The sequence below is a fragment of the Lampetra planeri genome, chromosome 23 (genome assembly GCF_965212315.1).
Source record: "Lampetra planeri chromosome 23, kcLamPlan1.2.h2, whole genome shotgun sequence".
Lineage (NCBI taxonomy): Eukaryota > Metazoa > Chordata > Hyperoartia > Petromyzontiformes > Petromyzontidae > Lampetra > Lampetra planeri.
The window spans coordinates 4,324,317-4,348,064 of record NC_136129.1 but is presented as its reverse complement, the minus strand read 5'-3'; the positions used below and the strand labels follow the sequence as shown (position 1 = coordinate 4,348,064).

Sequence of the window (23,748 nt, the reverse complement as noted above, 5' to 3'; positions counted from 1 at the left end):
AAGGATCCACTGTAATCCTTTCTTCGAACAACAGCTGCTATCCACCACTAAATGCCGGTGACCTTACCACGGCGTTTGTGCCAGACATTTGCATTTAGATGTTATCACGTGAAATGTGGAAGGCTCTGTGAGAGGTCACGGGAAAGACCCACATGTTATGAGTTAACTGACTGACGTGACTGGCAGATGCACCACCTGTGCTCCCCACTGTGCCAACTTGCTGGGTTTTAACCGTAGGACGCTCGTCTCGGTTATAAGGTTCAATATATATAGTATGTATTGAATCCATAAAACCCATAGCACACACACAAAGCTTTATATTTAGTCTTGCATGTGCATGAGAAAACTGCTGTTAGCGAGCACATTCCGCCCAGCATAAATGGGTACCACCTAAGGTAGAAACATTTGAGTCTCACGAAATGATTTGATAACTCGCTCTTTTAAAATGGTTATTGCATGATTCACTGTTATTGGCCATGTTAAATGAGATTGGAACCGCTAAAGTTATGCCACCTCATCTGGCACTGACTACGGAAATATCTGGTCTGGGCTCCTGGACTTCTATTAAAGCGGGAATGGCACACGAAGGGGGGGTGGTGTGATGCACACCACCATGCCTGGCCAACTTTGTCGCCTTTGTCTCCCCAAAGGCCACAAAGACGGTCACTTCCATCGCACGCTTTCAGATGCACTTCTGCAGCCGTCTGGAAATGTCCTTCCTTTCCATATTCGAAGGCACTGCAGCTATGCACTTTTAAATCTAGATTGAAAACGAATTTCTTTAGAACTGCTTTTTAGGTTGCTGTTTTTTCCCCCCCACCCACACCTCCGATTAGCATGGTTGGCTATGTACGGTGCGAAAGAAGTTCAACTTTACATATTTACAAACCACACTCGGGCACTGATATTAATCGGTTGACTTAAGTGAGGCCTAGGGTAAGTCCAGATATCACTTGCCACGAGCGATTTGCCCCCGGTTTTGAGATAATCTGACAAATTGGAATATCAGGCCTTGATACAAAAGGGCAGATAATGAGAATGTTTTGCTCATTTACAATTGATCCGGAAACACGTGCCATCACTTCCACAATTTCCCCCATCTAAAGGAGTTGTCGCGTGGCATCGGGTGACGTCACTGTTGGGAGCGCGTAAGGCATTTTACATGCGTGCACAATTCCCTTAAATATTCAGAAATATAAAATTCTGATTAAATAAAAAAATGCATCTGACACTTACCCCATTCTTTCCTTATTAGTCACCATTGTTAGCCTTAGCCAGGAATCGAATTTATGCTGCTGGGTTTGTAGCGCAATGCCATAACCAGTACACCACCACTCTCTCCCTCATACAAGGACAAATATCCCCCCTATGTAACTTTCCACCCTTGGGAAAATTGCTGTTAGCGAGCAGCTATGAAGGCCGGTACGGCACACGACGGGGGTGGGTGACCAACATCACGCCCAGCCACCATTATCTCCCTGGTGCTGATGTTTACACACTTCTCCAGGTCTTAATTTATGGCTGAGTCGACCTAGGTTCCCCTCATGCATACACGTTGACACATGCGCAGTCTGTTACACAAATGCTGATCCACACGTACAAACACTAACGTGAACTCGTGTACACACACACACAAACACTACCCTCACAAAAATGAATGCACACTCATACTCGGACACGGAGTGACGGTTTTCATGATCATGCACACGCGTGCATTCATTCTCACACCCACGCATACAAACCTAAAAATAGTGTGCACTCACACAGACGTTATATACAAACACGAATGCACACACCAACACAAAAATCATATACCCTTCAACAAAGACATCCCTAATAGTCTACAACGACTGTTGTGGCAAGTACTGTGACGGTGCACGGGATGGTGGGTGGTGCCGTGTGGCCGGCACCACGCCCCACCACTTGTTTCCCCAGTGCTGGTGCTTACACACTGCAGCAGGTACACGCACCTCAGATTAGCGCGGTTGGCCATGTTTAGTGCGAAAGAAGTTCAACACACATACACATGTACACTGTTAAGTCGATGCACGTTCACTCACCCGCACCTGTAACACGAGGCTTTCATTTGGCTGCAAGTGGGAGACTGAAGGCCAACGTCCGTGCAACAAATGGTTAAGGCTGCTGCATCCCCCTCCCCCACCACCTCGGTGAGGCTGCATGGAGAGGAGCGATACAAATCGATTAGAACATGAGGTAGCTCATTAAATAGTTTAAGAAGAGATGGCGTCACGCGAGACTTTGGCTAGGGTTACTCGCGTGGCTGCTCGTAACGGGACGCCCTTCCCCCCCCCACCGCTCATCCACTCCGCAGCGCGCTCTCTTGCTGACTCCCTACCACCACCCTCTCCCTCCTCGCCAATCCCTGCACTTCCAAACACTGGCTTAACCTCTTTTAGAGTGACGAGTTGGATTCCAAGCGACTGCAAGCCCATGCTTGGACGGCCCGTGCCGAGCCAACTTTGAGCCCTCTGCAATAATAATGAGCTCTACCTATCCAGAAGAGCCTCGCTGCCGTTTCAGCAGGGTCCTGCTGCTTTGGGAGTTTTGGTTAAATTCCATTTTTGCGAGTTTGGCTGCTTCTGAGAGTAAACTAGAGAAATGGATACAGGGGTGGGTGCAGGAGGGTGTATCACTCGAAGCTCCGCACAGATGGATGCAAGAATACACTGCCCTGCTGCCATCTGGCTATGTGGCACAACCCACGCCTCGAACACCTGGTCCTCTCAGATCGTTCCCATATGAGTGCGAGCAAGGCTCGACCTCGCACCGCTTCCTCTGTCGGACGTGATCGAGCGCGTCGATGGCGAATTGAATCTCTCAACATGGCCAGTGGGTCACAGCAGAAATTGGCAGTGCCATCAGTGGTGATGAAACGTCTTCCATTTGCTGTGTACAGCCCCCAAAAAAGTGTACATGAATACGCGATAACCTTTTGAATGGCGAGCGCGTGCGTATATCATCTATGGTTTTTAAAATCGGCACGTAGTGATTAGCAGGGCCTTGCGATTCGATGAAATGTCACAATTCCTGGGTCACGGTTCTATTCAGTAATTTATTCTTTTCAGTTTTGTTTTTACTGGGTGTCTTGTGTGTTCTGTCTCATTCCATTAGCCTAGTGGTGATATTTTTATTTATATATGTGATTCTAGATTTGAAGCTTTCGTGACTGCAAGGATTCATACTCTTAGTTCTTTCAGTAAAGTCACGTAGGTAAAAAATGAAATTAAAATTAATAAAAATAAAACAATAAAAAATAAAAAATCACGACGTTTCGGAGGCAACACAAGTCTCCGTCATCAGGTGGGACAGTCACAGCCAGATTTGCTGCATCAAGTGAGGCAGGGATTCAAGATGCAAGCACTTAAATACAAGTTGAGGGGGGGGGGAGCTTATCAGGATGTGGTAGCCAATGTCGTGATTTTTATTTTATTTGTATTAATTTTAATTTAATTTTTTACCTACGTGACTTTACCGAAAGAACTAAGAGTATATATGATTATATGTATAATCAGGGGCACTTCTGTGGCTGAAAGACTCCTCGTACCGTTTTGGGTCATGTGGGTTGTTTGACCATACTTCACTATGCCGGTCAATGCAGGTTGGTCGAGGAATACTTCAGATATAATTCACAACAGATTTTAGCCATGGCCCTTAATCAAACTGTGGACGCCATTGTTCATAGCACGGTTGACTAACCGCCGTGCCACCATTCCACCCAAACAGTTGCGTGTAAATTACATTACTTGTGAAGAAGCTTGCACACTCCATTCGATGCAAGTATCTTGAGCGAAAGAATATATCTTAATCGATGGGATCATTACATGCCCAGTTAAAAAAACTTGTACGAAAGCCGCAACAAAGTTTTTATACGCCTTCCAGTCTTGGCAAGCGTCACACCGATTCTGAACCTCTGGACTCGCACCAGGCCAGTGACCCACTTCCTGTGCTGCCGTACCTTTTTTGGAACCACCACGCTGCCCCATGCGTTGACAGGTCTCGTGGCACCAACACAGGCAAAGCTTCACAAGGCTTTGCGGCACTGCAAGGGCCTCCATGGACCCAGTCGACATGCGTTGTTATTCTTTGCGCTACTATTGGTTAACCCTTACGTATTAATGTGCGGTTGCCCACCAACGGTAATTGAAAGTCCTATGTGGCCATCAGTAAGTGAAAGGTTCTTCCACCCATTGGCCTACAACACTTGGTATATCACATTTGGTGGTGCAATAGGCGGCAGATTGGCACTCCTGCCTCACGGCAAACAGCGCCTGGGTTCCGATTCCTGATCGCGGTGCCTTTCGAGTGCAGTTTTATATATTCTCTCCCCTGTTCTGTAACGGGTTTCCTGCTGTAGCTATGAATGCTACAATGTTATTGGCCTTGGTTCTTTTGGTAAAGTCACGTAGAAGGGAAATAATAAAATATTAAAAATAAACATAATAAAATACAATTCTCACGACGTTTCGGCCACAACGCAAGCAGCCGTCCTGCGTTGTGGCCGAAACGTCGTGAGAATTGTATTTTATTATGTTTTATTATTTTCTTATTTCCCTTCTACGTGACTTTACCGAAAGCACCAAGAAGATGAATCCCTGCAGTCACGAAAGCTTTAAATCGAACTAAAAGAGTCTTCTGACTCAGATGTGTCTCTCCTGGGTAAATATGTAATTTAATATCTTATAAATTACAGTCGTCGTTTGCTTGCTCCCCCCCCCCCCCCCGCGTTGCGACTGGGAGTCGGCCGCGAGCTCTGCGTTGGCATTGACCGTGCGTTCCCCTTCCCGCCATCCATCCCTCCCCGCTGCCATACTTCACCCCTGGAGACCAGCCTGGCCTCGGCGAGCATCGCCCTTCGAAGCGCCCCGCAACTTTTGCCAAGATTCCACGTCCCCGATGGCCACACGTGCGCGAGCATTCGCAGGCTCATCGATCGCCGGCTTAAAAGTGGGGCGGATTGAGAGAAATAATACATTTAAATCAAAACGGGTTACGTTCCCCCCTTTTAGCGAGTTTCTGAAACGTCCCCCGTGTCACCCGGGGTTTTATCGTTGTTGTGGAAAGTTGATCTTGGCAAGGGTGGCGCACGCGGGCGCGCGCGCGTGTGCATTGAGTGTCTGTGGGTAAGAGTGGGTGTGTGTGTGTGCGCGCGCATGTGGGCAGCGGTGGCGCAGTGGTTGGCACGTTACGCTACGAATCCGGCGATCCAAGTTCGATTCCCGCGCGCGACCAATAACCGTGGCAAACATTTAAACAGGTCCAGGGCCGCCCCTAGGTCGACCCAGCCTCAAATTAGTACCTGGTGCGTTGTCTAAACATCGCCACTAGGGAGACAAGGCGGCTGGGCGTGGTGTTGGCCACCCACCCCCTCGTGTGCCATGCCGGCCTTCATAGGTGCTCGCTAACAGCACTTACCCCAACAGTCTGTTAAGACTATACGGGGATATTATAATATTTTTTCTTTTTTTGAGTTCTTACACAGGTGGTGCCTCTGCCAATCATCTCAGTCAGTCAACCCATAGCACCTGGGTCTCTCCCATGATCTGCAAGCGGGCCTTCGACACTTCACATGACCTCAAATTGCACCTAGCTTGGCACAGGCGCTGTGGTGACGTCACCACCACTCGGTGGCGAATGGCGGCTGTGTTGCATGAGTGTTTGTGTGAGTGTGGGTGAGAGTGTGAGTGTGGGTAAGAGTGTGCACAAGTGTGATAGTGAATCTGCATGAGAGAGTATCTGTGTCTGCGTGTGTGTGATAGAGAGAGTGGGTTTTGTGTGTTTGTATGGCTGGTAATGTTACAGAAGAGTGAGCGTACTGCAGTTTAATCCCGGCGGCTCTGGTTTAATTCCTGGCCCTCCCCTGGGTAGACTCAGCCTTAATTTAATACCTGGTGCGGCGTTTGTGCCATTATCACGGAGGAGACAAATGCAGCTGGGCGTGGTGCCGGCCACACAAACCACTCTTGTGCTGTCGGTCTGCCTTAATAGCTGCTCACTAACATCACTTGCCTTAACAGAGTTTGTTGGGTGTGTATGCGCACGCGCACTGCACTCAAGCACACACGCACTCAAGCACACACGCAAACACGGCAGAGTGAACGCGTCGCGGGAGTGCTTGCGCTAACGGGCAGCTGACGTAATGCTGGGCGGGTTCGTTAGCGGTGCCACTGGGCTGTCTGCCAGCATGGCTAATTAAACGGGGTAGGGCGGTGGCTGGGCTGGCTGATGGGAGAGGTGGAGGTGGGGGGGACGATGACAAAGGAGCGAGCACTGCATCCAGCGGTGATTAATAACAGCCTGAGACCCTTTCCAATCAATAACTCTCCCCTCCTTGCTCGTTAATGTAAAAGTACGCCCGAGTTGAAACAATTCTTTGCCTCTCATTGCACTGCGCGCACTATCTCTGCCTTTCAATCACCCTAGCGATCGCCGTTGCCCCCCCCCCTTTCCCGCCGCCAACTCGCTCATGTGCACGCAATCTTTGAGGAGCTGTCCTCTTTCTCACTTACGTGTCACTTCGCTCTCCGTGTCTGTCCATCCCTTTCCTCGTCGCTATCCGTTTCTCGCCGGCGCTCTCCGTCTCGCTTTCACTCGCTTCACAGTCTCTCTCGCGCACGCGCGCACCTCTTGCTTAATGTCACTCCAAATCTGTCTCGCATGCTCTCGTAACTTGCCATGCGGTTCAGTGGGTGGGTGAGTGTCTTGTTGTGACCTGCAGTTTTGGTGATTTACTTATAGGAGTCCTTTGTCCAGCAGTCGATAGATTATGGCTGTTGATGATGATGTTGATTTGCGCACACATTTAATAGTCTCCCTGTCTGTCTCTTGTTTCCCATTCTCACCCCACATCGGTGGGTTCTTGTTTGCTCGATTAGAGGTTATTAACCGACTCCAAAAATATATCCCTTTTAGCTGTGTGGGTTGAGGCAAGGGCTGTTAGTGAGTGCCTATTTAGGCTAACACAGCGCATATGGAGGTCTTATAACCAGCACTATTCATGCTGGTCCAGCTGCCGTTGTCTCAGCCACTGCTGATGTTTACGACACAACCACCACCATACCAGACACTAGTGTTGGGCTGAGTCAATCTAGGGTACACCCTTGCCAGATTCAGATTGCAGTTGTCCATTGGGAATGATCATTATGATTACGATGGCTGACATCGGTAATATATCGCGCCAACTAATTGCACTCCCCTCTCCACATTCACAGCCACTGTTTGCCAAAAAGTGGCGGTGACGTCTCTGGTATTTGTGCCAGGCTAGGTGCACTTTGAGGTCGCATGAAGTAGTACAAAACTTGCTGGTAGGGGGTCACAGGACAGGCCCAGATGTAATGGGGGCTAACTTGGGTGACTAGAAGATGCATCGCCCGTGCTGTGTTCTAGCCACGCGGCGCTCTGCTCACCGTTATAAGCATCGGTCGTCCACCCTCTTTTACGGTTGGAGGGCGGCCGCCTCCAACTTGCGCAGTAGCGTCCTTCACGAACTCCTCCACAGAGGCCGACCATGTACTTATTTACAACAACAACAACAACCGCCATTCGCCACTAAGTGGCGGTGACGTCACCACGACTTATTTACGCACACACAGTGACATACATTAGCACTTGCACACGTACAGTAATTTGTAATCGTTGCTATGCAGGCACACATACTGATCTCGTACACTTTTCAACTGCATCTCTCAGTCTCAAGTGTGTCGCATGTACACACTCGCAATCTCTCCTTTTCGCCTGCTCACTCTCGTAATGCATTTCAAGGACGTTCTGTGCAGGCCTGGGGGCCAGCGATTGTTATTTCATTATATATATGTACAAAATATGTTAAAATAAATGGAAAAACCTTTCAGGAGCCACGCGGTAATCCATCCCCGCTGCGATGAATGCGATGTGAGGCCCTGGCCCCTGCTGGGGCGCGTGGGATGACCCAATCTGGTGGTGGCCTCTCACCTTCCCGGGCTGTGCCACGCGACAAGGAGGCGGGTAGTGGGAAACATGGGTGGTGTAGGGAAACGTAACCCCTATTAACTCATTATGGTGGCCCGCATGTGGCCTGTTGCCAACTCCACCCTCCATCTAAGCAGTCTTTATTTAGGTTCTCAGCTGTGCCAGCTTGGTCCTCCGTTCACCTCAGTCATCATTTGTATCTTGCAGGTACCTGAACACGATTCAGACCATGTGCCCCCACATCCTGCGCTACCTGACCACCGCCATCATCGCCAACAAGGATGCACGCAAGAGGCGACAGGTGCTCAAGGACCTGGTGAAGGTCATCCAGCAGGTGGGCATCTACACACGTGTGCGTTGTCTTTGTGTCGTTGTTGTAGGTGCTTGGCGCGTGTGTGTGTGTGTGTGTTTACGCGCGTCCCTGTTTGTGTGGGGAGCTATAGTGTAGTGGTTAGCGCACTGCGCTACGAACTTTGCCACCAGACTTCCATTCCCCCTCACGACCAATAACGGTGACGAATATTTGAATCGGTCATAGGCCTCTCCCGGGTCGACTTCAATGAGTACCAGCGCCGAGGAGATAAAGGCGGCCAGCCGGTCACCATTCAGGCCTTCTTCGTAGCTGCTGGCCTTACGGCACTCACCCCTACAGTACGTGTCGACTAATATACACCGCCGTGGCGAGATTAATTCCCTCGCCTGGTATGCAGGAGGTCGTGGATTTGATTCCGACCCTGATGCCTGTATATTTGGAGTTTGCATGTTCTCCCCGTGGTCGCGTGGATTTTTCTCCGGTCCTCCGGTTTTTCCCTCCACATTTTGAATCGTGCACTTGAGAGTATTTGGCTGCCATACATTTCCACACGATAAGCCACTTCATTGAGCTATCATTTGTGGCCAGGTCACTTCTGAAAAAATTAACCCGTAAAAACAAAGTTTTTCACTATAAATCCTTTATATGCGTGGCATCGGTTTTATTTTATTATTCATTTCTGTTTTTCTTGCGTAAGAGTTTCATTTTTATCACATTGGTATTTTAAATTAAATATGAAAAAAAAAAATTCCTAAAAAGTGGAAAATTTTGGAAATTTTTTTCAAGAAAATAAATTGTCACGCACAAAGAGTCTGTGTGCAAAATGTCAGCTCGATTGGGTCACGGGAAGTGGGTTATAAAACGACTGAAAGATTTGCACGGTCGTAAGCGCGTAACCAAGCAAGTGAACTTATTATAAAGGATTTAAAAAGAGCTATATAGCTCAGTGGGGCCTTACTTGGTAACATAAAAAATAGTTTAGTTTTAATATGGAAGATGTTTTTGTTTTTTTTGCTGCAGGAGTCGTACACATACCGCGACCCCATCACGGAGTTCGTGGAGTGTCTCTATGTCAACTTCGACTTTGACGGCGCGCAGAAGAAGCTGCGGGAGTGCGAGACGGTACGACAACAGCCCTGGGCTCTTTCCTCCGCCACATCGTCGCGAGATTATTTTCCCACCCGTTGGTTAATTCCAGTTGTGTCATCGGCGTGATCCTTCGTCGGGCACCGCACACATAACATCCATGTGGCTGCGGGAAAGATGATTTGCCAAATTAAAAAAAAAAAATGTTTTACATTTTGCCAGGAGATGGGAGCACATCTGTTAAGATGAGCACATAAAACGCAGTCTTATTCTCCCAAGTGTAACCTGGGTTGCATCACAAAAGTCAAAGATCATGGCATCGATTAAGTTGAACCAGACTGTGAGAGCAAATCAGATGAACTGGTGACAAAAAATGGTTCAAAGTGACTATTACATTCTTAATGGATTTTTTTTGCACATTGATGAAATAAGTAAACATATCATGAAGTTGTTTATGTAATGTCCACGCTCAGTGTACCAACGAAATATATACTCTGTGTGAAGATCACTGATGAGACCTCAATACTGGAATGTGCCATATTCAGTCACAAGCACACATCCCAGCTCCTGCTTGCTAAATTTAAATAACTCGTCCACCCCGATACACACAAAGTTTGTGATTGACATGCAACAAACAATCGTTGTGGGCCTTTAAAAGGTGCTGCTTTCCGCGGCTGAAGACTTCCGTTGAAGCGACTTCGCAAGTAGTTCCGTAATGTCACCTTCCACGGCCCGTTTTTTGCGTCATATTGCACTGCTTCTTGCGAGCTCTTTCGAGTTCCGAATGGGGAGAGGAAGAATTACTACAAGAGCTTGGCTGCATTTTTCGATTTAAAGCTTTCGTGACTGCAGGGATTCATCTTCTTGGTTCTTTCGGTAAAGTCACGTAGAAGGGAAGTAATAAAATAATAAAAATAAAACATAATAAAATAATTCTCACGACGTCTCGGCCACAACGCAAGCAGCCGTCCTCAGGTGAAGAACAGGTCTGTCGAGAAGACAGACTCATCTGATGGTCAAGAAGACAGACTCTGTCTTCTCGACAGACCTGTTCTTCACCTGAGGACGGCTGCTTGCGTTGTGGCCGAAACGTCGTGAGAATTCTTTTCTAATGTTTTAATTTTATTATTTTATTACTTCCCTTCTACGTGACTTTACCGAAAGAACCATGAGCTTGGCTGCACTTGCTGCTACCTTCGATTGCGGCCCCCGTGTTGGAGGGCGATGATGATGATGCAACCGTGCAGACCGCGGGGGGGTCGCAAGCCAGCTTCTATGCAACAACCTCGTTAGCGCTCGCATTCATCACGCACCCGGGCCTTGGTGGGGTGGGGCGGGTTGGTGGTGGAGTGTCTTGCATAAATTCTCAAGTGTAAATATTATTTCAGCTGTAGTTGGTTCCCAGTAAGTGGCGTTAAAATGTTTTTTTACTTTGCCCGCATTTTTTTTTACTTTTCACGAGGCAGTAAATTCAACCTAAGTAGGTTGATAACGTTTAATTTATTGTTGCCATTTGTTTGTTTGTGGGGCGGGTAGGCAAAGTGTGTAACGTTGTGTGCGGTAGTTGTCTTGATGCATGTGGGTCGGATGAGCGAGCCTGTATTTTTTGTGTGATTGGGTGTTTTATACATTTACATGTGTGTATGGATGTTGGGGAGTGGTTGTGTTGCAGTTGGCACACTGCGTTTTTAACTTTGGTCGCCCGAGTTTTGATTCCCTGTCGTGGTTAATGACATGGGTGAGGTTTATCAGAACCGAACTAGGCCTCTCTTAGGTCAACTCTGCCTTACATGAGTACTTGGTGCGGGCTGTATGTTAGCATCAACACCGGGGAGACAAATGCGGCCGGGCATTGTGCTGCTTGCTAACAGCACTACATGGGGAATCTTTGTATGCGCACATTCTTTAGAATTAGGTGCTGGTAGTCAGCACAGACACATTACACTTATTCAACAACAACAACCGCCGTTCGTCATTAAGTGGCGGTGATGTCATCACAGCACTTTTGCCAGGCTAGGTGCACTTGAGGCCATGTGAAGTGTCGAAAGCTCGCTGGCAGGAGGTTATGGAACATACCCAGGTCCCGTGGTTTGATTGACTAAGATTACTGGCAGATGCGCACCACCTGTGCTCCGCACTGTCAACTTGCTGTGTTTTAGCCACCTGCCACTCTGCTCATTGTTGTGAGCATTGTTCCTCCGCCCTCCGTTGTTGCTGGAGGGCGACTGCCTCAAACACCCCGCAGCATCCTTCAAAAGCCTCCTCCATAGAGACCAATCTTGAGACCACTGGTATCAGTCATCAGCATGTCCAATCAGCTCCACATCCTTCTGTACCACATCAGTCTATCTTTTCTCTAGCTCGTGCCATGCTTGTTTAGCCCCCTTTATCTGGCCAAACTTACTTGGGTATGGGGTGGCTGGGCATGTAGGCTACATGACCCAGCCAAAGCAGCCTCGCCTGCCGGAGAAGGTCACTGATGGGACTGTGTCCAGATCTGTAAAGGATCTGTGAGCTCACACAATCCAGTCTGGTTAAACCCAGGATGGATCATAGGCAGGGCCAGCCTAAATGTTTAAAACCGGCACAGATTCCCCCGGGACACCCATGGAAACCTTAAACAATGGGGTTAAAGAAGTTGTTAAATTGATGTTAACCTGTTAAAATGTTCACATCTTCTTTGACTTGTACTGCACACACCCAGGGACATACTTTGCACACGCGAATGTCTGTACCCACACACGACGCACACATTAGACTTGTCCTGCAAACACCCTGTGCAGACGCCGCACGCACGCCTACACACACATGATCGCATACGCTCACACAGACGTGCACAACGCTGAGGGGACGAACTGCGTTACTGCTCCCACACCTCCACGTCCGCCCTAACAAACAGGGCCCTGTACACATAACCCCTGAGGGATGTATGCACACCCACGTGCACACACGCCCCCCCTCCCCAGGCCACTGAAAGCAGCATTGTTAGACCCAGGTCTGGGTTCTGTCCACTGAGGGCATAACACTGAGCATGCAGCCATGTACACTAACCATGCAACCTGGGCTGGGCCAGATCCAGAGGTCCTAAGGGACTTGGCTGTAGGGTTTATCAAGGTATATGTGTGTGTGTGAATGTGGGTGGGTCTCTGTATGTATGTATGTATCTGTGTGCATCTGTATGTGTCTGTGGGCCTCTCCTAGGTTGAATCAGCCTCAAATGAGTGAGGTGCGGTATGGAAACATCGCCACTAGGGAGACGAAGGGCGCCACGGTGGCGAGATGTTTACTGCCTCGCCTGGTACACAGGAGGTCGTGGGTTCGATCCCGACCCTGACGCCCGTTTATCTGGAGTTTGCATGCTCTCTCTGGTTGTGTGGATTTTTCTCTGGGTCCTCCAGTTTTTCCATCCACATTTAGAAGCATGCGTATAGAGTATTTGGCTGCTATGAATGCCCACACGATAAGCCACTCCGTTGCGCTCTCATGTGTGGCCAGTTTCCTTCTCAAAAAGAGCTATAAGGCTCAGTTGGCCTTACCTGGTATTTTTTTATATATATAGTAGTTTAAGGCGGCCGGGCGTGGTGCTGGCCACCCCACCCCCTCGTGTGCCATGCTGGTCTTCATAGGTGCTCGCTCATGGCACTTGCCCTAAAAGTCTATTAAGTCTATACGGGGAATCTTTGTGCTTGGGTGCATGTGTGTGACTGTGTGAGTTGGCGTGGTAGTTGGTTCTAACACTGAAACCCGGTTTCGGTTACTGGCAACGATCCATTTCATGTGATTTTGTTGCACACCTCCCTTAGGTCGACTTGAATGAGAAACCGGCGTGGCGTGCGAACATCAGCACCGTGGAAAACAAATACGTCCGCGCATGCAGGGTGCCGGACCCCATCACTCCGCTAACAGCACTTGCCCCAAACAGACTATTGAAGTCTATATGGGGGGATATTTATCTTTGTGTGTGCCTTTGCAGGTGTTGATCAACGACTTCTTCCTTGTCGCTTGCCTGGACGACTTTATCGAGAACGCCCGCCTCTTCATTTTCGAAACCTTCTGCCGAATCCACCAGTGCATCAGCATCAGGTGCTCCCATCCAGTCCGCTCCGGTCTCGTCAAGTTGTTTAGTCTCGATGAGGTTTTAGTCTGGTCTAGACCGGTCCAGTTTGGCCCGATCCAGTATAGTTAAGTGCAGTGCAGTCTGGCGTAGTTCTGTCAAATCCATTCCGTGTCTGCCTTGTCGACACAACTGTGTGTCACTCCAGGTGATGGTCCCCCGTCCAGTGTTTTGAAAGTAACTGAAGAGCTGAGAAGTTTTGTTCAAATGCCTTAAAAGTAACATTCAATCTAATTGTCGATGTTGTTCCAACGTTTACAGTCTTCGTGTATCGTTTATGAAATAAGGCACCTTGGTTCGGATTCAACATTGGCTGAGACTCTCCAGCAAGGCATGTCCTCATTAAGCAGCAGCCACCCACAAACAGTGCGGAGTAGCTACGCGTCGCGCCGCATTGCAGGCAGCGCTTCCGTCGGCTGACGTTAATGCCCATCAGCTGCGTCAAAAATGTGAATGCCGAAAGAGAGCATCAAATAACATTCGTGCCTGTCAATCCCCTGTGCGTCTCCCATGCATCCTCGCACTCCCTGTGCACGCGTCCTCTTCATACCCATGTGTTCCCCTGTGTCCCCGTGCATACCCCACGTGTTTACGAAGGTGTCCTTCCTATGTGCCCTTCCATGTTCCTCCCCATGCACCTCTGTGTCACATCTTTATGTCTCTCCCTGTGCATCTCTTTGCATCGCCACTTGTCCCCATGTCCGTCTTCTGTGTTTACCCCATGTAGCCCCCACCACGTGTACATCTGTGTCTGTTTCTCCCCATGTGTCCTCACGTATCCCTCGATATAACTCCCCTGTGCCTCCACTTGTCCCCCGTGTTTAGCATGCTCGCGGACAAGCTGAACATGTCCCCGGAGGAGGCGGAGCGTTGGATCGTGAATCTGATCCGGAACGCCCGGCTCGATGCCAAGATCGACTCGAAGCTGGTGCAGACCTTGAGCACCCACCCCGCCCACCTGCCCCCCACCCCCCCACCCACCCCGCCCACCTGCCCCCCACCCCCCCCACCCACCTGCCCCCCACCCACCCACCCCGCCCACCTGCCCCCCACCCCCCCACCCACCCCGCCCACCTGCCCCCCGCCACCCCCCCACCTCCCCTGCCCCACTTTCACCCACTTGTGCTATGGGTATTGCATCATGTATGTGTGTATGTATGTATGTACGTACGTATGCATGTTGAACTTCTTTCGCACCGTACGTAGCCAACCGTGCTTATCGGAGGTGCGGGGGGAAGGACAGCAAATCAAACACAAAAAGCAGTTCGAAATGAATGAGTTTTCAATCTCGATTTAAAAGTGCATAGCTCCAGCGGCTTCCTAATATTGGAAGGAAGAGCGTTCCAGACGGCCGCAGAAGCACATCTGAAAGCGTGCGATGCAGTGCTCGTCTTTGTCGAGTCCATTCGAATCTCTTGCAGAGCAGTGCAAACCCTCTGCGGTAGAAAATGGCCCACTGAAGTGGATAGCACAGAGCTGCCTCTGAGATCCCTTTAAGTGATCTCGGGTCTACACAGTCGAGGGCAGCACTTTCCTATTGATCCTGCCACGTAGATTAATGCTCATGTGATAAACTGACATTTTGTTTTATTTTTCTGTGGCGCTGAGCTGTAATTTAACGAAATTAAGTGCAGAACCAAATTTTATATGATGGGAGGGTTTTTTTTACTATTCCAGCGTTCAGAATGGCTGTGTCAGAGCCACTGGGCTAGGTGTGTCTCTCAAGGGATCCTTAATTGCCATGTTATATTCAGAAATTACTCAAGATTACACATTGCAATCATTGCCCCCTTCTGGCAGGTATACCCATTTGCAGTTCGTTGATGAGTCACTTTGTGCCACTCAGGGTCAGCTTCCATCCGGGGGTTCACCTAGGCTAGGAAAAACTACAACTCTGCACTGATCTTTGACGCTTACTTACATTATGGGCGCAATATAAATGCAAGGATTATTATGACTATAATTCCTCGCTGTGTTTGAGAGCCTGGGGCCTGTGCGTCTCTTAAAATGCTACGGTGTCGTTGCTGTATGTTTGGTTACTGCTTCTCGTGTGGTCGTTGTCGTTGCTTTGTGTAGTGGGGTCACTGTGGTTGTGGTTTGCTTTGTGTGTGGTTACTCTGTCGTATAATCGCCGAGTGGTTAATTCTGTACATGTTGTGGAGTGTAATCACTGTGTGCGGTGTATGGTGTAGTCACTGTAGTTAATTGTGTGTTTGCTGTGTATGTGTTGTTATGGTGTAAGTGCGCTCTTCATGTGTAATTGTCACGAATAATGCAGTTACTGTGTGGTCAATTGCTTGATTGCTGTGTGGTTAACACACTTTCTTCCACTAATCCCGACCGCAGCTTGGGCTGGACACTGGGGCTGGACACGAGCTTCATAGCTCGTCGGCTTCTTTCCAGCGTCAGTCACGTGTCTTATTTGCGGACGTTAAATGTGCTGTCACCTGTTGCCTTGCAGGGCCACGTGGTGATGGGCAACAACGCAGTGTCGCCGTACCAGCAGGTCATCGAGAAAACGAAGAACCTCTCCTTCCGCAGCCAAATGATGGCCGTCAACATCGAGAAGAAAATGTCTCAGAACAACCGCGTGGAGGTGGGTGGGGGGGCGGGCGGTGTGCGGGGAGAGACGCGGAGGTAGCGCCGGAGAGAGGACATAAAGCGTGAGAGACAACTCGAGCTTTGTACGAGGCTCTCGCGCTTTTTATAGAGGGGGCTCTAAAGATGCACCGCGTGGCCTGTCGGGGGATTGGACCATCCAACCTTTGCTACTCAGCGGCCGTGCCTCGCAAGCCACCGGATAAGACGAAACGGCATGCTCTTGAACGCCGCTTGGGCTTTTATTCGTTGACGATTACAGTCCGTCGTTTTGTCCGACAAGACCTTTAGGGCCGGCAGTACTTGGTTCATGGCATGGGAAAACCGTGACTAACCCGAGCGTGTTTATTTTCTGCAATAATATTTGAATATACGGTTACATTTTTAGGGGCGGTTGGGAGGCGGGGGGGAGCTTTGGAGAGCCACTTATTGGCGTGCACTGGAAAAATACATGGTGTGCAAAAAGGTATCATCTATTATTAAAGAATTATTATTAGACAGCAGTTTTAAACTGTGCGGTCGAGACGACGAAGTTGGCAAACGTCTTTATTTATTTATATGAAACCGAGAGGCTCGAGTGAAAAGCGCGAAATGGGCGGCGTTCAGAACGGGTCGCAAAACGAAGTTGTGGGCGACCGACCGCCTGTAACTTGAAAACCTTGCTGTGACGTGCGACGCCAACGCCACGGCCCATGTGTGGATGTTTTAGAGGAATGAAGTGCGTGCGGTGCAGTGTTTCAAACTACCCAAGTGTGTGAGTGTTGCTGCCTTATCGACGCAGCTAAAACTGCCGTCGAATTGTCAAGAGAAACAACTAAAAGCCCCACGCATTCGTCAGTGAGACACCGCCTTAAAATTATTGATGTGTAATTGTTTGTGCTATAAATATTTTTTACACCATACGGTGTTATTATTGTTAATTGTGTTTGTGCACCACTGCCAACGCAGCAGCAGCAGTATCATGAAATAATTTGTCTTATTGTAAAGCTTGAATAATTGACGAAAACCTTCATGGACTATCAGAGGACACTTCACATCTGCTCACGAAAACTACAAACCCACTACACCTTTGGAACCTCCTTTGCCAGTAGCAAAATATGATCATTGGTTTTTTCCCTTTTATCTGGCAATAAAACTGACACCTTTTTAACAAGGAGTCATGTTTGCATTGACCACAATACCTGCGGTCGGAATGCAAACTAAAAAACACAACTCTGATAATGTATGATTGGTCCACACCTGAGACAGCTTTTCTTAGAGCCTAGTTTCATATGGTGTTTGACCAGATGATGCCAAAAGGCGCACAACTGAAAGACAATGCACCATCAGTATACTTCTTGTAAAAAAGGTGCCAGTTTTGTTGCCAGATGAAAGGGTAAAAAACCAATTATGATAATACAAACCCACTAATTCGAACGCTACGGAACCACGTTGTTTACCAAATACCATTGCCCAGATTGTTATTGCTTTTGGGGACAAGATTGGCAACAGAATACTTCTTAAATAGCAAATGTTTGAGGAATAAAAAAAATGTAATGTTACACTCGCGCAGCAGTGCAATTGGTGCCGATGAGGCTGGGTGAAAGGTCTCGCGCCCAGGGGAGAAAGGAGCCTCTATTAATGGATTGGCCTGACCATCGTGTGCTCGTGTGTTTTTAACACCGTGTTGAAGCGGCAATAGCATTATTCACGCTTATTTTTACTCGCATGTTAAAAGCTGAACGCTTAATTGTTTTTATTTTTTGACGAAATCAATGCTGCGGCTGCGCGTAATGGTTTTGCACTCTGGACTTGCTATCCGGAGGTCCGTTTGGTTCTATTCCATCTCTCGGTTCGGCGGTTGAAACATTGAGCTAGTTTACGAAACACACCCCCCCACCCCCCTCCCCGTGCACCCCCACATGCGCCGCCCCCCCCACCACCACCACCATCACCAGCAGTGATAAATGGGTGAAGCAGTCGGTCAACTGGCATGTTGTGTGGTGGGGTAAAGTTTGGTTGCTCCGACTTCATCCTAGACGTATGGGTAGCGTGGAAGAGTAGGCCAAATCCCCTCCCGAGGGGCTGTATAGAGCTTCCTTCTAGTGGACGCCCTTCCGCCAGCAGTGGTGTGTGAGCAAGACATTGCAGGCCTGCACCTTATGGCAATAGGTGCTGTGGCCTTGTGAAAAGCAGCATTGGGATGTGGTAAGCTCTTTTGTCTGCGGACTCAAATCGGTTGTGGAAATTCCACATTCCTATGCCAGGTGTCAGTATCTGCATGATGGCATTCGCCTTAATGTACGAGTCTTAATTTTAGATTTGAAGTTTTCGTGACCGCAAGGATTCATACTCTTTGGTTTTTTCGGTAAAGTCGCGTAGATAAAAATTTAAATAAATAAAATAAAATAAATGAAAACAACTCGAATTAAATGTTATCAAATCACGACGTTTCGGGCGCAACACAGGCGTCCTTCTTCAGGTGGGGACAACGAGTCTTAATTTCCAAATTCTTTGGGCGAGCGCTTTATAACCAGGGAATGGCGCGATTGTCATCTTGGCATTTCTCTCGCAATGGAGACCAGGGCATCAGCATCCTGCCGTCACAACGGATTAAAGGGAGCACTGGGAAAGATGGGCAGTCTCTATGTATTCATCCGTTCTGGGAATTAAATACATGTGTGTGTGTATATATAAAGAATTCAGAAAGTTTAATAATATATTACTATATAGTGTGTAGAATGATGTGGCCATGTTGTGTCGTGTAGGTTTGTGTACTTGGCGTGGTATTTGTGGAGATGCGTGTGCAGTTGTGTGTTGTTGATTTGTGTATCTTTACAGAGATGAGTTGTGCGTGGGTTTGCATTACGCGGTTGTGTGAGTTTGCGTCTTGTGGTTTGTGCTCGGGCTTGAGTTGTGCGCGAGTCTGAGAAGTACCGTGCGTCGGCAGTTGCATTGTGAAATTAGGGCACGGGTGGGTATGTGTGAGTGATTGTGTTTGGTGCACTCTGTGGGTGTTATGTGTGCATTGAATTTACATGGCATTCCGGGATGAGGGATGGGTGGGATATTTTTTTGACCGTATGGCCAGTTGTTGTGTATGTGTAACAATGGTAAGATGTACATGTGTGTTAGTGCCTATTGAGCGTATCTATGAGTGCGCATTGAATTACATTTAGGGGATGATGTGTGGGTGGATTGGTGTGTTCAGTGCATAGTTAGATGTTGTGTACATGTGTTGAGTGTGTACGGTGAGTTGTGTGTGTGTGTGTGATGAGTCGTCTGTGTATGTTTTGTATGTTGAATAGCGTGGAATGGGGTGGGTGGGTGGGTGCATCATCCGCTCAGCTGGGCTTCGTCCCTTCCATGCTCCATTCTCCATGCCCTGTTATTGCCAAAATTAAAATTAAAAACACACGCTCACTGACGTCACCTCCCTCCCGCTCACCCGCACAACCTCCTGCACCCTCACCCGCTCACCGGCACAGCCAGCCACCTCACTCCCACGCTTGCTCACCCCCCCCCCGCTCACCACCATTCTTCACTCGCTCTCATTTTCTTGCACGTAAACTTCACATGGCACCTGTCGATGAACTCTGAATTCACAGTTAACCCTACCTGCCCATGCCCACCCTCAATCCTACCCTCTCTCCCACCTCCTTGCACCCACTCACATGCACCTGATCACTCTTAGGTGCACACCTTCCCACCGTCATTCACATGAACAACTACACAAACTCCCTCACCTTCACTTACCGGTCAGAGCTCACCTTGACGCCTATTTATCCGCACCCACGGATTTAAACCGGACAAGACCAGGTGTCCTTTCACTCTGTGGATTGAAAGTTACGACATTCAGATGCCAAACGTTAATTGTTTTGTTGGCCTGTGACTCTCCTTTAAGACTCGTTTAAACCCAGCGCTGTTGCACCACTAATTCCCTCCACTTTGGATCGCTAATTGATTTGGACGTGTTTTGAGGAAACCCGAGAGACTCCGTGATGGAGGAGGTTGAGGGTTTTGGATTTGTGGGTAGAGTGGCCTCAGCGGTGAGCGCTATCGCCCCTCCACCCCCTCCCTAAAACCGAGAGTTCACAGATTCAAACCTGACCTTTGACCTCTGCTGGTTATTACACAGAGAGCAAGTGGAACACATGGCTCAGGGAGTAAACACATTAATAGGAAAATAATTGGACTTGGGCAGGATCCATCATAACGAGAATGGATGCGTGGCATGGCCTGTGGTCAAGACTGACGAGGGAATAGCATACAAAGAATGGAGCATGCCCTACAGGATGTCCATTGCAGAGATTGAGTCAGTGATTCCATCGCAACACTGGGCATAGACATAGCGACAGATTGGGGAGGCATTAATCCAGCAGTGCATAAGATCATGGCTGATGATGAATAGAATGATACAGTTTAGGTGTCATCTTATGTGGTGAATAACAAGAAATGAAATGTAACAATATTTACACTACACGGCATGATGGGTAATATACCCACAATCCATTCGAAACCCAAAACATTACAGTTGTCATTTTTCCCACAAAATGCTTTGCAGCATAAACAGTATTTATATTGGCCAATGTGAGGCGGGAGTGGGAGATCACATGTGAATTGATTCACGGTGATGTCTGGTGGTTGCAATATGAGGCAGTACAGTAAGTAGGATTCTGACGGGGTCTTCTGAAAAAGGTTTTCTGATTATTCGCCTTTTGTATCTATGGGCTGTCTCTGGTTTTCTGCCATATACGCACACAAAGCTTCATATATGAATTGGCTAATCATCACACAGACCCTCGTGATAATAATTCTAAGAGGTTCCGTGAGGCTTTCCTGGGATAAAATTTCATCAAGAATCCAAACTTGCAGCAAAAATGTTTTTTTTCGGTGCCCATTGGCACAATAGAGGATTGTCTAATGTGTCGGCGTTCTCACTTACTATACATTTTCATAGTGGGGGCGGGAGGGGTGTAGAAGCAGCTAAATGTTAACAATAGCCGAATAAATAACAAGTAGAAATAGACCCAACGTGCTTCTAGCACAATATCTTTGTGGACGATACTAAGAATATCATCCCAGGATAGGGTAAGCAGCTTGGAAGTTCTGGAATAGAACATGGCAAGTAGTCGGTGTTGGAAGGGTTGCAGATGAGATCAGAGAAGAGAGAGGAGGAGGTTACGATGGTTGGGGCACATGTGGAGGATGATGGAGGAGGGCAAAAATTGACTACTGTGGTAAAGTCCCAAAGCCAGAGATGGTGGTGGTGGTGATCATGAGACTGAGAGTAGTCCCCGAAGGATATATCGACCGTTTAACGAGTAAAACAGACCTTGAGCCAGGTGGTGGAAGTCGAGTGATTTTTGCAACAGCTGTGGAATCTAGCATAAGGAAGTAACCAATGGCAAGCGGTGTGGTGGCATTGGCAGCATTGGCTGTCTATGTATGTTGAACTTCTTTCGCACCGTACGTAGCCAGCGTGCTCATCAGGGGTGCGGGGGGAAAACCAACAAACTAAGTACAAAAAAAAATTAACCCGTAAAAACAAAGTTTTTCACTATAAATCCTTTATATGCGTGGCATCGGTTTTATTTTATTATTCATTTCTGTTTTTCTTGAGTAAGAGTTTCATTTTTATCACATTGGTATTTTAAATTAAATATGAATTTTTTTTTTCCTAAAAAGTGGAAAATTTTGGAAAAATTTTTTCACGAAAATAAATTGTCACGCACAACGACGTCTGTGTGCAAAATGTCAGCTCGATTGGATCACGGGAAGTGGGTTAAAAAACGACCGAAAGATTTGCACGGTCGTAAGCGCTCAAGCAAGCAAGCAAGTGAACTTGATATAAAGGATTTAATAACTTCTAAAGAGAGATGGCTGTGGTGACGTGTGGTGTTCGTACGATGATTGTTGTGTTCTCTTTGTGTCATACACAGGCGCCACACTGGGCTGCTGCGGAGGTGTTCTACTGAGGGGGAGCCCATCACCGTGTTTTCTGAATGAATCTCTCGTGGTATGAGAATCGGGCTCGTGCACATTTTTACGGCAGTTTATTTTTGCCAAATGACTCGACGAAACGAGAAATAAAGATGGAAAACCCAGACCAAACCTGCGTCTCCCGCGTTGTCATGGGTTCACATTCGGGCTGCGCCCGCCGTCCAGCAGACTGGACAGTGTTGGCAGTCGCCCTACTCCCGAAGCCATCGCACAGCTCGCAAACTTAAACCTAGACGTATAATTTTTCGATTTAAAGCTTTCGTGACTGCAGGGATTCATCTTCTTGGTTCTTTCGGTGAAGTCGCGTAGAATGGAAATAATAAAATAATCAAAATTCAACATAATAAAATAATTCTCACGACGTTTCGGCCACAACGCAAGCAGCCGTCCTCAGGTGGAGAGCAGGTCTGTCGAGTAGACAAGAGTCTGAATGACACACTCCAGGCTTGGAGCGACTATTTAAGCTGGGATGCAGGTGGGACGTATAACTTGCACTAACTTGCCACACGCTCGAACGAAGAAGAATGGGGCGACGATCAGCCAATCGTTTACCAGCGTTCGCGGTCACATGGTGCGTTGGCTAATCGAATATTCCGTAACGGAGCAGTGCACCGTTACATGCAATGGCTCTTCTGATTGGATGTGGGGGGGGGGACCTTGTGTCACCTTGGATATCTGGCATCTGATTTTTCCCAGAGAGTCACGTCGTCGCCAGTTATTATTCACTCGGTGCACTCGAGAAACGGTGCCTTAACGTGGCGAGAGAGTTTGTGTACGTCTGAGAAAGCTGATCGCTATACCGTCGAGAGCCTAGTGCTCTCAGAAGGGTCACCCAAGGCGGGAAGACTTCAGTGGAGACGTCAGACAAAACCCGTTTCGAAAGGTCCCCACATGACCTTTTCAAATAAATTGTGATCCAAGAAAGCAACGGGAAACTACTTGGATTATTCCTCCCTCGAAAACTTCAATGATGACAAGCAAAATCAACAAAGGCCCTGAGTATTGGTGTCCTTTAAATGGGACAGGGGTGCTAAGAATCTCCGAGCTTGTGTCAAAGCAGAAGTAGAACATGCAATCAAAACAGCTAAGCCAGGCAAAGCGTGCGGGCCCGACACAATCCATGTAGAATTGCTCAAACTATTAGACCGGGACCAATATCGTGAAGTCGCACACGCCGTTAGGCAGCACTAAAGAGAGAGAGAGAGCACTCCACCGTCATACACTGCACACCCGTGTAAACTTACAAACGCAAAAACAATACGGACAAAGATTTTGCGTTGGCTTCTGTAGGCTGTCGGGGATTAGTGCTGTAAGTGAGCAATCAAGACCAGCCGGTCATATGAGAGCGTGATGTGTGGTATGATCATTCCCTGGTGCAGCCACGTTTGTCTCACGAGTGTTCACAAACCGCGCTGGCCAAGGCAGCCTCTGGTACCTTTTGCCACTAAAGTGCATCATGGCTGAGAATGGAGCCTTTGTTGCCAGAGTTGTGTCGTGCAAACAGCTTTACCACCTCTCTTGTTTCACCAACTGTTGGTGTGTGTGAACAATTCTACAAATATCTCCCGTTCAGCCTGACAGACCGTTGAGACGAGCGCTGTTAGCAGGCGTCTATTAAAGGCCAACATAGCACACAAGTATGTTGTGTTGGCCAATGCCATGCCTGGCTGTCCAGGTGCTCGTTTAACGC

At 48.1% G+C, this 23,748-nt stretch overlaps 1 protein-coding gene across 1 annotated transcript in view; it reads left to right on the top strand.

The window, feature by feature from the left end:
- The window catches only part of EIF3E (eukaryotic translation initiation factor 3 subunit E), a 28,360-nt gene extending 6,191 nt beyond the window's left edge, over positions 1-22,169 (top strand). The window contains exons 8-13 of the mRNA XM_078604821.1: positions 8,173-8,299; positions 9,299-9,400; positions 13,338-13,447; positions 14,304-14,406; positions 15,940-16,074; positions 21,998-22,169. Coding sequence (XP_078460947.1) covers positions 8,173-8,299; positions 9,299-9,400; positions 13,338-13,447; positions 14,304-14,406; positions 15,940-16,074; positions 21,998-22,033 — 613 coding nt within the window. The 3' untranslated portion in view covers positions 22,034-22,169. The remainder of the gene's footprint in view (positions 1-8,172; positions 8,300-9,298; positions 9,401-13,337; positions 13,448-14,303; positions 14,407-15,939; positions 16,075-21,997) is intronic.
- The last annotated feature ends 1,579 nt before the right edge of the window (positions 22,170-23,748 follow it).